Source organism: Mustela putorius, unplaced genomic scaffold (genome assembly GCF_011764305.1).
Source record: "Mustela putorius furo isolate JIRA1106 unplaced genomic scaffold, ASM1176430v1.1 tig00000196_pilon_pilon_pilon, whole genome shotgun sequence".
Taxonomy (NCBI): Eukaryota; Metazoa; Chordata; class Mammalia; order Carnivora; family Mustelidae; genus Mustela; species Mustela putorius.
This window is the reverse complement of record NW_025421310.1, coordinates 398761-410717: the sequence shown is the minus strand read 5'-3', so window position 1 is coordinate 410717 and position 11957 is coordinate 398761. Positions and strand designations below refer to the sequence as shown.

General features: G+C 61.3%; 1 protein-coding gene across 5 annotated transcripts in view; it reads right to left on the bottom strand.

Moving 5' to 3' along the window:
* The window catches only part of ACTN4 (actinin alpha 4), a 69163-nt gene that overhangs the window by 1367 nt on the left and 55839 nt on the right, over window positions 1–11957 (bottom strand). For 2 of the 5 annotated variants that reach the window (XM_045076777.1, XM_045076776.1), the window contains exons 10-20: window positions 11085–11315; window positions 10502–10649; window positions 7020–7170; window positions 4705–4813; window positions 4378–4518; window positions 4121–4303; window positions 3896–4030; window positions 2845–3024; window positions 2072–2218; window positions 770–835; window positions 46–204 (exon numbers count right to left, since the gene is read on the bottom strand). In XM_045076777.1, coding sequence (XP_044932712.1) covers window positions 46–204; window positions 770–835; window positions 2072–2218; window positions 2845–3024; window positions 3896–4030; window positions 4121–4303; window positions 4378–4518; window positions 4705–4813; window positions 7020–7170; window positions 10502–10649; window positions 11085–11315 — 1650 coding nt within the window. Of the gene's footprint in view, window positions 1–45; window positions 205–769; window positions 836–1139; window positions 1221–2071; window positions 2219–2844; window positions 3025–3895; window positions 4031–4120; window positions 4304–4377; window positions 4519–4704; window positions 4814–7019; window positions 7171–10501; window positions 10650–11084; window positions 11316–11957 lie in introns of all 5 variants that reach the window. The other 3 variants (XM_045076773.1, XM_045076774.1, XM_045076778.1) reach the window with 2 other exon arrangements.

The window sequence follows — 11957 nt, the reverse complement described above, 5'->3', positions numbered from 1 at the left end:
TTCTCTGGGCCAAGCCCCAGGGTGCCTCCGAGGTACACTGCTTACCTTGTCCCCTGCCAGGACCTTGAAGGAGGCGATGACCTGGTCGGCAGTGTCTGTGTCGGTGGTCTCCCTTGACATGAAGTCAATGAAGGCTTGGAAGGTCACGAGACCGCTGTGGTTGGGGTCAACCACACTCATGATGCGGTTGAACTCGGCATCACCCTGCAAGGGGGAGTGGGGCGGGGGACAGGCAGCACTTGAGTCGGGTGGGACAACTGGGCATGGCCTGGTTGGATGCTGTCCCCACGGAGCAGGAGAGCAGGGCCCGGCCCCAGGGCACATGCCTCCAGGGGTTTCAGCTTCCCCAGGCTCAGGGCCCCACTTGCCCAGATTGCTCCCTCTGCTCCTTCCCACCCACGTTTTTGGGAAGTGGGGAGTTGGGGAATGGATCAAATAGGTCTACTGCTCCTCAGCCCTAGGCTCATGACTTAGCTCTGGAGGGTGGGGAAGAAAGAAAGAGAGAAAGAGAAAGAAAAAGGGGAGGGAGCCAGAGGCCTGACCTCCTCTCTCGGGAGACTTCCAGGAAAGGAGGTGGGTGGCTCAGGGGGTCGTCGGAGAGACCCCAGCCCAGCAGCAGCAGCACAGGTGGAGGAGAAGGCAGCAAGGCTGCGCTGCTCTGCTGGGGAGGATCCCCGAGGAGGCGGCGGTGAGGAGGAAGGGGGAGGCTGCGCGGGGGGTGGGGGAGGAAGAGAGGCAGAGCAGCGAGGGGGAGGCAGAGGCTGCATACCAGGCTGTATCCTGTGGAGATAAGCAGAGCCCTGAAGTCATCGGAGTCCATGCTGCCTGTCTGCTTCTGCTCGAGGACGCAGGGACAGCAGAGGAGGCCAGGCCCAGAGTAGGCAAGAGGGGCCGCCCCATGTGCACAGCAGGGAAACAGGACAGTGGCGGGAGCCGGGGAGACAGAGGCGGCCCCGAGAGACCAGGTAAGGGGGAAGGTGTCCAGAGAGACACAGGGCAGGGAGGAGGCAAGAGAGCCAGTGAAATGGCACACACATGGCAAGGGGTGGAATGGCGAGAGGGAGGGAGACAGAGAGAAGGAGAGAGAGAAAGAAGAGCAGTTAATGCCACAGTCCGCTGGGGCCCAGGGGGGCGCGTACCTGCCGATCATTCTCCACGTCGTAGCCCAGGCTGATGAGGCAGGCCTTGAACTCCTCCGGCCCCAGCGCCCCGCCGTGGTCCTGCCGGGCGTCCGAAGGCAGGTGTGTGCGAGGGGCGGTGTGGCGACCAGGCCAGCGTGGAGACGTGGGGAGAGGGGCCGGGGTCACATGCAGAGGGCAGGGCGAGGGGAACACATCGGGGGAAACACAGAGTTAGAGGGGACATGGACAAGGGTATGGCTGGGGATGGGGGAGCAGAGGCCTGCCCAACGCCTCGGCCAGAGCCGGGGAGGGAACTGAGGGGTGTAGAATGGAGGATTGAGGCCAAGGCTCTGGGGAGGGAAGGGGGAGCTCTCCCTGCCTCCAGGATTTGGGGTGGAAGACGACAACCTGTCCTATCTGGGACACCAAGGGGCCCTGCCTGACAGTGTGGAGCTGAGCACGCACACTCTCGCCCACAGGGGGCCGGCAGACGGTCAGTTGGGCCCCGAAGGGTGGGTGGGGACTGTAACAAACTCAGGTGCTCAGGGCCTTCCTAGTGGGCCCGCCAGATGGGAGCCGGCCTTCTGAATCTTTACAGCGCTCAGCGGACCCGCGGACTCGATGCACGAGCAGCACACAAATCTCAGGTGTGCTCTGCCTCAGGCTGTCCCGAGGTCTCAGTGGTTGGCAAGGATGCATGGCCCCAGGGGCAGAATTTAACCCCCCCCCCACCCGCTGCCAACTTTCTCCTCCCAAGGACAAATGCCCAGGCCGCAGGTCAAGGTGATGGCCCTGTGCACCCACTTCAGCTGCTGGGGCCCTGCCGGCCCGGCGAGCAGTGGCCAGTACTCAGCACTGTGAGGTGAACGAACAGATGCAAAGACGGAGGCGGCAGGATGGGTCGAGGACAGTGGGGAGGGAAGACGCCAGGGGCAGAGGGAGCCGCTCACCTTGTCAAAGTGGTTGAAGGAGGCCCGGAACTCCTGCATCTGCTCCTGGCTGATGCCCTTGGCATCACGGGTGAGGATCTGGTTCTCGACCTCATTGATGGTGCGGGCGATGGTGGTGAGCAGCTGCTCCCAGCCCACGCGGATGTGCTGGGGGCAGAGCGAGGGCATGAGTGCAGGCCGGCCAGTGCGGGGTCCGCTGCCACTAGGGACTCAGGGCTCGACTCTCCTCGCACGCAGTGTGTGTCTGGCTTGGGCTCTCTCCCAAATGCCAACCCGGCCCCATGCTCCCCTGCCTGACTCTGCCCTGCAGCAGGGTAACAGCACGCAGACCAGTGGGGTAGGGCAGCATGTTTAACTGGCTCTCGGTGTGGGGGGGACCCGGGTTTCTCTGTGGTATCAGCGCCCTTGGACGGCATGAGGTGTCACTGTGGATGAGGTCAGGCTGCCAACCAGCCCCAACATGTCAATCTAACCACAGCGAGTGCGTGCCCACACACATCTGTGTCCCCCAGCAAGGACGAGGCCACGGGGGTGGGAGGCAGGGGCCACACCCCCTCCCAGCTCTCCGAGGAGTATGTCCCAACGCCGTGTTGTCACAGTGATGGAAGCAACAGTGGGAACTGATTTCTTAGAAACGTGTTAACATTTGATCTAGTCTTTTCACTCAGAGGGACAGAGAGGAGAGAGAAAACGGCAGGCGCCTCTCCTACTGGGCCCAAGGCCGGGCCTGCACGGCCACAGGGACCCCGGCGTGGGCACTGGGCGGGCCTTACCTCCATGGTGTAGTTGGTGTGCTTGTTGTCGAAGATGAGGGCCTCCTGGATGAGCTGGTGTTGCTGCTCTAGCAGGTCGAGGTTCGGCTTGTAGTCCACGATGCTGCGCTCATACCGCTTCAGGTGGTTCAGTTGGTCCTCCAGGGTCCCGTTCATCTCGATGGAGATGCGCCCGATCTCCTGCATGGAAGGTGGGGGCTGCTGGCTGCAGGAGGCCTCCCGAGGGGCCCTCCCATGCCTGGAAGCCGGCTGCGGGCTGATGGTCCCCTCCAGGTCCACCCTCCGGAGTACAGGCCGCCAGAGGGCGGTGTCTGGGCTGAGGCAGGCCAGGCCTAACCTCGGTGCACATCCCCAACTCCCTGTGAGGCCCAGGACGGCGATAGGCCTGGAAACTGAGGCCCAAACACAGCAACTGCTCACGGCAAGAGGCAGGGTCAGGATCCAGACCCAGGCCTGGCCGGCTTCGGAATCCGGGCTCCTGAGCACAAGCCCCCAAAATGGGGGTTCCCAGGGTGGTGGTGCAGCTGAGCCAGCCTGGAGCCCCACCCCTGCCCTGGCTTGAAGCCTGGGTGAAATGAACGCTCTGTAAGGTGTGCCCAGGCTGTAAGCAGCATCTGTGCAGACATTCCAGGGTCGGGTCCCAAGGCTCACTGGTGAGCCCACCGGAAGGGTCTGCCCTCGGACCACCCTGGTTCCAGCACCAGTGCTCGTCCAGCAGCTGCTGCAGAGTGGTGCCCAAGCACTGCCGAGGTAATGAAAGGACTCTTTCCATCCCTTTTTAGAGATGCGAAAACCCAGGAGCAGAAGTTTGCTTGTACCTGAACCCCTGGTCAGCAGGCAGAGCTGAGACTCGAACCCTCCCCTACCTGACTTCTCCACCAGGTTTCCCTCTGGAGCATGCTGTCACTTCCATCAACACCGATTCCAGGAGGCTGCCCTCACTCCCAGAGCGGGGCCCCTGGCAGACCCACCAGAGACAACTGGGGATCCTCCCCCACTCTGCCCTGAGAGCGGCTCCTAGCTCAGCTAGGCTGGGGCAATGGGCCCTCACCTCCATCTTTGTCTGGATCCAGGGCCCCACGATGTTGGCCTGGCTGGCGAACTGGCGGCGGAGGTGCTCGTTGGACTGCTGCTTGCTCTGCTCCTCCAGGAGCGCATGGTCCCTCTTGGGCACCAGCTGCTGCACCTGGGGGAGGATGGGGGTGGTGAGCCATGGCGGTCAGGGTGGCCCTTCCCCTGGCTAGCCCGCCCCAGCCCTGCTGCCAAGCCTGCCTACCTTCTCCCACTTGGAGTTGATGATCTGCGGGGTGACGGTAGTGTAGGGGTTGCTGCCCGATAGTTTGATGTGGTTGCTCTCGGCGATCCTCTGGGCCTCCTTGTGGATGGCCAAGATGGCCTCCCGCTCCCTGTCGGCATCCGGCAGCGTCGACTTGAACTGATCGTGGGCTGAGATCAGGCCCTGGAAGGAGGAAGAAGCATGAAGGGCAGCCCAGGTCCACAGCGGTCCCCTGAGGTGCGCGGGCAGCTGCGGACCTCGATCTCCTCGATGGTGTGCACGATGAACATGTCCTGGAGGTCCTCCATGGCGCTCTCCATCCAGTTGTTGAAGGGCGCGGCCCGCTTGGCATACTCCAGATGCAGCTGGTCAATGGTCTCCAGCTGCTTCTCTGTTTTCTGGTGTGTGCAGGAACGGGACGGGGAGGTCAGTCAGCGAGCAAGTGGTTGGTGGCCCGGGGACCCAAGGGATCAGAGAACATCCCCTTGAGGTGAGTGAGAGGAAGTTCGGATGTCCTGGCGGCATCTGCTCCCACCAACCCCCAGGGGCATAGGGCTCCGTGGGTGATGTCACCACCCCCTCACCTCCAGAGCTTCCCTGCGACTCTGGGTCAGAGAGCCAAGGGCATCCCACTGGTCGCAGATCTTCTGGCAGCGGGTGTTGACGTTGTGGGAGTCATAGTAGTCCAGCTCACTGTTGGGGGGGGTGCGGCGGGGGTGGGGTGGGGAGGGCAGACACGTGGCCATGAGACCCGGCAGGGAGCAGGGGAAGGGTCAGAGGGGTGGGGAGTTGCTGACTCACGTGAGACCTGGCTGTCATGACACCCAAACGCAGGGACCCCCACACTGCCTGTGTCTGGACTGCTTCTGTCACCCAAAGGTCCAGCAGAGCACACTGGTTTAAGCAATGGGCTCCTGGGCCAAGTTCCCCCGGTCAGAATCCTGGCTCTTTGATTCTGTACCAGTGTCACCCCACGCGTGTGAATAACCTATTCTGGAGACCTTGATGTTCCCATCTATGAAATGGGCGTAGGGTTACTGTGGAGATCCAGTTACTAAGGGCACATGAAGTGTGGAGGGCAGTCCTTGGTCCCCTCTGAGTAGATGTACTAACAGTGATTAAAGGGATTTACTTTAATGAACATGAAGAAAAAATGAGCAGCAAACCCACACTATTGTTCTAAGCAATTAATAACAGATATAAAAGAGAAGTGGGCAGACATGATAGTTCCTGGCCCCTCAGACCTCCTGACCCTGCTCTTCTCCTATTTGCCCCAGGATTCCTTCCTCCTGAGCTCCAGACCCTGGATACTCTTAGCAAGAGGTTCCCAGAGAGTGGAGGTACAGGTGAAACCTTGGGGGCCTGGGGAGGGATGGACAGCAGGGAACAACTCCAGGAAGAACAGGACCTGGGGTATGGGGCTGGGGACCATGGCTGGGCTCCCCAGAGGGGCCAGGCAGCCTGAGCTCCACCCCTGTCTCAGCTACCCGCCAGCAGTGTGACTGTGGACAAGCCCCTAAGCCTCTCTGTGCCTCAGTTTCCCCTTCCGTAACACAGGGCTGCGGGCGATTAAAGGAGCCGGTATCTGTGGAACACTGAGTGCTCTGAGTTTCTATTATTACTCTGTACCAACACTTAGCCGGGCTGTCTACTCAGGCTCATCCTGGCTAGTGCCTGGCCCTCTGACTCATCTTTGGGGGAACAGACAGCACCCCCAAATCGCCCTGCCTTCCTCCTGCAGGGCCACTGTCCAGAAAAGCTGCCTCGGTGGCTGCCTGCCCCCCCCCCACTCTGGAGAGTGGGTGCCACACACCTGCTCCCGGTGCTTGGGAGGCAGGCTGGCCAAGGACTTCCCCAGGCCTGTTTCCCATCAGTGCCCAGGGGCTCGCCTGTCAGCAGCAGAACACGCCCTCATGCCACCTCCCAAAGGCGCTATGGACATCACCCACCTCCAGCTGGGGGTGCCAGGCCCTGAGGCTCAAGCCTACAAGAGGCGGCAAGACCCCAAGGGACACCGTCTTCCCACGACCGTGAGGGCCCCCTGGGGGAGCCACAGAGCACTCCTGCCTCTGGCTGAGTGCACAGGGAAGCCGCAGAGCAACTGGGCAGAGTAGAGGGAGTGAGTCAGGGAGGAAGCCGGCCCTGCCTGGTGTGGGGCTGCACCAGGCACCGCAGCTGAGCCCCAGCCTCACAGAAATAAGTAGAGCTTCAGGGATGACTGGCAGGGTGGGGGGGTGTCTGTGGAAAGGGCAGCTCCAGCCAAGTAATCTATTTTTGAGCAGACAGCTATTTTGGGAGCCGTGCCGCCCCTCCAGGCCCTGTGGATTTTCCATGAAGTAATGGCCTAGGCCTCCCACTCCCTGGGCCCTCCCTGCTGCGGCCGCCGTGCCGGTGGCATAAGGCCCCATTCACTGGCTCTGGAGGTTCGGTGTACTAACTGTGCACGCAAGTTTATCTGACTGGGGCGGGAAAGGGAGGGCGAAGAACCCGGCAGCCTGGAAACTCGTACAATAAGTGTATTCTCAGCAAGCGAGGGAAGTGGCGGGGCAGAACAATGGGCTCTCTGTGCAGCCCGATCCCCTCTGGGAGGAGCGGGTGGGAATGGCAGGGGGTAGGCCGCCCCCCACATCAGGGGGCCAGGGCACCTCTCTGTGGTGTGGCAGGCAAAAGGTAGAGCCCTGCGGACCCCTAGAGCCTAAAGCATCAGGAAGGCGGTCAGAGACCTCCTTTCTGCCTATTTCTCATCTGGGGTTAAGACCAACTAGCAAAAGGCATCGTCCTCTAAGGGCTCTCCCTGGCATATGAAAGGGAGGAGGTGAGAGGGCCCACTCAGGCCACGAAGCAGGCTTGACCCCAGGACACTGCCACACCCCACTCCCAGCAGGGACCCCTCGCGTACTTGAGTTCCTGGGCAATTGCGGCGATCTGCTCCACACGGTCCTGGTGCGCGGCCAGGTCGCTCTCAAAGGCCTCATGCTTGCGAATGAGAGCTTTGATATCTGACAGGGTTGCTGTCTCATAGTCCCGGTGCTTCAGCATGGCCTCCTTCCCTGGGGTGGGCAAAGGGTGGGAGGTGTTTAGACAACAGCACAGTGGGAATCCAGGGGACTGTCTGACCCCAGGAAAAGAGATCCAGACCCCACATCCTGCCTCACCGAGCATGGTGCTGTGGGAACAAGAAACTTCCAGTAACTTTCTCCTTGCCTTTTTAAGGGATCTCTAAGCCTACCTATATCCTGGATGAAGCTGGGAGACACTGTGGGGCTAGGGAGCCTGAGACAGATATCCTCATCCAACCCATGTGTTCTAAACTCAGGGCCCTCTATCAGTGGATGGCAGGGACCAGACTCTGCCACTGTGGCTGGAAAGGGAGATGCCCATCCCTGGAGGGCCAGCTCCTGGACCAGAGGGCCAGCTCTAGCCCAGGCCTCCGCAGAGTAGAAGCAGGATGGGTGTTCCAGAGCTCTCCATGGCCCCAACCCCTTGGGCCTGCCCCCAATGCTTGGGGCCAGGCTCCTAGGGCAGGGGGGTCCTGTCACACACCTCAGTGTCCTAGCCCATCCTACGGGCCTTCCATGCACGCTGAGGTGGGGCTCACTGACAGGCCCTTTGAAGGAAGAGAGGCATGCTATTATTAGTCCTGGAGCCTGGCTAATTATACACCCCAGGCGAGAAGCTCCAGGAAGTCCTGTAAGCATGGCAAGGTATTACAGAGAACTGGGTGGGGAGAGGCCAGTCTGTGATGGTGGCTGGGAGCCCTCCTACAGGTGCTCTGCTTCAGGTGAGCCAGGCTAGCCCTGGGGTGGCAGCTCAGAAACCCAGACCTCATCTTGGCTCTGGGGCACGAGACCAACAGCTGCCTGCCTGCCTGGTACAGCATGCGCCGTGGGCAGGCGCGAGGCCTTTCCCCACCTGTTCCCTCGTTCAAGAAATGGGCCCTAGGCCCGAGCCTGGTCTCAGGCCTCCAGCAGCATGGGCACGGAGTGAGGCCCATCCACATCTCAGCGGCCCCGAGCACCAGGCCTGGCACGGGTGACAGGAGGCGGCAGCCTGGGAAAGAGGCTCCGTGGGCCCTGCCGCCTCGGCCCTGGGGCAGGAGGCTTAACCACAAAGGCAAGCTTGCAATTCCCTTCACCAAACTGCTTTCTCCCAAGGGTGGGAACCCGAAATAGTAGGTTACCACTTCTCTGCCTCAGCAGAGTTTCAGCAAGGGAGCTGGCAAGGGGGGAATGGGGGGAGTTGGGAGGAGCGGCCCGTGGCCACGGATGCCTTGGAGTCAGGCCAAGGGGCAACCGCAGTGGGGATGCAGAGGCTCGTTTCCATTTTTCCTCCCTGACAATCCAAAACCTGCGGCACAGCAGCTAGATGGACCCTTGCCCCTGCGGGCGGTTGGGGGATGGTGAGGGAGGCTTGGAACTATGGTGGCTCAACCCCCTCTCTGGGCCCAGCCCTCCAGAGAAAGCAGGCTGCTGGCATGGGATTCCAGGGCTGTAGAGGGGGCCAAGAGTCTATCCTCCCCTGCTGAAAATTGGGTGGCTTTAGGCCTTAGGAACGAGAGCAGACAAGCCCACCTGGGGGTTCCAGGCTGCCGTTGAGGGGCAGGCCAGATGCCAAAGTGCTTGGTGGGGGTGGGGAGACAGGGGCATGTGGAGGCCACTGAACCAGCTGGGCCGCAGCTATACGCTGAGCCACCTTCTCAATGCCTGTGGGGAAGGCCAGCCCCCGTTACTCCCAGGGAAAGAACTCTGGCGGCGGGGGGGGGGGGGGGGGCGCTGGAGGGGGCTGGGGCTCACACCCACATCCCTCCGCCTCAGGACACACCCGCCCTGGGCCCCCTATAGCTCCAGGTAAGGGACAAAGGCTGACGACCTGGGCCAAGAGGCTGACAAGGGAAGCGTCCGGGCATGATGTCCAGAGCCCATGGAAGGACGGACACGAATGAGGATGGGAGACAGTACAGGTGTGACGTACAGATGCAGTAAAATCTACTCACACCCAAGGGTCCTCTGACAGGAGGCTCCCTGGGCCTCGGCCCTGCCCCCGAAAGTACTGGGCTAGGAAGACCCGAATCAAGGAAGGAATCAATCAACAAATGAAGTAAATGGCTCCCTGCCCCCACCTCCAGCACGTACACGCTGCTACAAGGTCGAGGTGCCTGTGCCCCTGGCCCCCGCGGACTCCCCAGCGGACACTCGGCTGCCGCATGGCCCTCCCAGCAGAGGAGGGATTAGGATTTGGCTCTGGGCCCAGCAGCTGCTGCTGAAAACAACAGCCCGCATTAACGTGACGAGGGCATGAGTGGTCCTGTGGCCAGGAACATGGGGCAGGTGGGCCCAAGGCTGCGGGTTGTGCAGGGTGACATGTGGGCAGGTCACACAGGTGCCTCTCGGTAGGTCTCAGCATCTGGCCCAGGCCAGGGTTGCCTGACCACTAGCTAGAGGAGCCCCAGAAGCTCAGCAAGGACCTGATGGGGGATGGTGGGGTGGAGGGATGAGACATCACCCTGAGCCACACAAGGAAGACTAAACTCAGCAAGGCAGTTGGGGAGGAGGCAGCCACAAGTGGACGGGCGGGAGTCCTGGCTCGTGGCTTTTGCAGGCACCGGCCCATTTCTGAAGGCTTTCAGACCCCAGGGATTTGCAATCTCAACCACAATGTGGGTCCTGAGCGAGGGCCAGGGACGTGCTGGAATTCCACATCTAGAGCCAAGGGACGAGGCAGCTGTGGGGCTGCCGAGAAACAGTGGACATCACAGGCTACCCTTCTGGAAGAAGCCCTGCTTCCGGGGGCCCGGGCCCCTGAACAAGAGGAAGAGCTCTTGGGGTGGGCAGCTGAACTGGGGAATGGCTCCCTGGACCTGCCTTTAAGGACCATGCTTGGGCACACAGGCCCACCCAGCACTGGCTCTTCTGTGTGAAGTCCAAGTTGACAAAGTGCGCAGGAGGGAAAAGACAGGCAGAGTATCTGAACACAGGCTTCCCAGGATGGGAGAGCCCATCCCACACATCCCCAACCCCCGGCTGCCTTAGCCTAGCAGGGGCGCTATCCTCAAAGAAGACACAGCAGCAAAGAGGGACAAGGGTTCCCTTGTTGCTGGAACCGGGATGAGGTTAGGCTGTACTCCTGGAGGATGGCCTCGGCCCACCCAGACGGGGGCCTACCTGGAAGGAGCCTCAGAGGTTAGAGCAGATGGGACAGCTCAGCTCTACAGTGTTCCTCCTGCCCAGGGTTGGGTGAACCCAGAGCTGCATGACAGGCGTGTCACCAGGCAGCAGGAAAGGGGGTGTGACAAACAGACCCAACGGCACGAGGGGCTGTGAGGGTGTATGTGAGCGCAGGTGTGCAAGACGGGAGCGGGCCGAGGAAGCTGGGGGACCCTACCGTCGGTCCAGGCCTCATGGATGGAGGCCTTTTGCCGGAACTTCTCTGCCAGGTGGTCGAGCCGCTCCAGCCTGCGGATCTCGTTCAGCAGCCACTCCTCATAGCCCTTCTCGGCCTGCTCCAAGTGCTGCCACCCATTGTTGATGTCCTATGGGGACACAAGATGAACGGAGTTGCAAGAGGGAGCTGGGCCACCCAGCAGGATGATCCCTCCCTGAGGGACGCTGATGGGAAGGCAGGCAGCGTAAATGGCCTGGGGTTGCGTCTAGCCCGTGCCTGGATTGGGCCCAGCACAAGGTGCACACATTTTTGCATTAAATGAGTGGGTGACGATGAAGGAATGCCCCAGATGCGCTACGGGAGCCAGGCAACCGTGCAGTGGGGACCCTGTCTCTCTTGAAAAGTGGCCTCGAGCACTCGGAGATTCTGGAATCACGGCCCACGGAGGGGTCCAAATGCAGACAATGGGCGTAAAAGTCAAGTGGCGGGGGAGGAAGAATGTGCTCAAGAGTCAGCTGTACCCCCTCCTGCCCCTCAACCCTGCGGGCTGGCTGGGAGCGGGCCACACACCCCGGGCACTCACCGAGACCATCCTGCCCTCGGAGGGCATGAAGGCAGGCCGGTTGCTGAGCCGCAGCTTGGTTTGCAGCGTGTTGAAGTTGATCTCCAGCTGGCACTTCTCCTGAACCTTGGGCGGCTTATGGACGCGCCGGTAGTCCCGGAAGTCCTCCAGCTTCTGCTGCATCTCCTGGATGGTCTTCTGCGGCACCCGGTCCTCCAGCCAGGGGATGGTACGCCGGATCCACTCCAGGAGCTGCGGGCATACCGGAGGCCTCAGGGTGAAGGCGGGGTGTGTGGGGGGCGCTGGCCCCACTCATGGGCACGAGGGGCATGGGTTTTCCAGGGCCCCTCCTCCTCCCCAGGGATCAGCCCTGCTCCCCAGCCTGACTTCTCCGTGGTGCCCACTGGGAGCCTAAGACTGGGAACTACAAGGATGTGTGCCCCCCTCTGAACCACTGTGCTGCTCTCTGCTTATATCCTCGGCATGCCTTGCTCCTGGGCTGCCTCCTCCTCAGACCTGAGATCGAAGCCAGGTGGGCTCAATACACGCGCCCCTCTCGTCAGTCCCAGCACACAGCCCTATGACCGCTGAGCTCCGCACTGTCCTGGAGTGACACCTCGTTGCTTCGTTCCTGGGCTGTAAGCATCCTCCAGGGAAGAGCCCACAGCATGGCAGACTCAATCTGAGGCGGTCTGCACACTGGGCACAGGGCCCGGGACAGAAACAATTTGACAGTAAAATGGGGGGGTGTAGTGATATGTATTTTATGAGCCCCTCATATGTGACGGAGTGAGGACAGGTACAAACAAGCAATTCTGGAACAATCCTTTGAGAGGAAAATCTTACTGTCCAGCATCGAGATGCTTGAAGAAGTGGTTCCCAAGTGCCAAACTC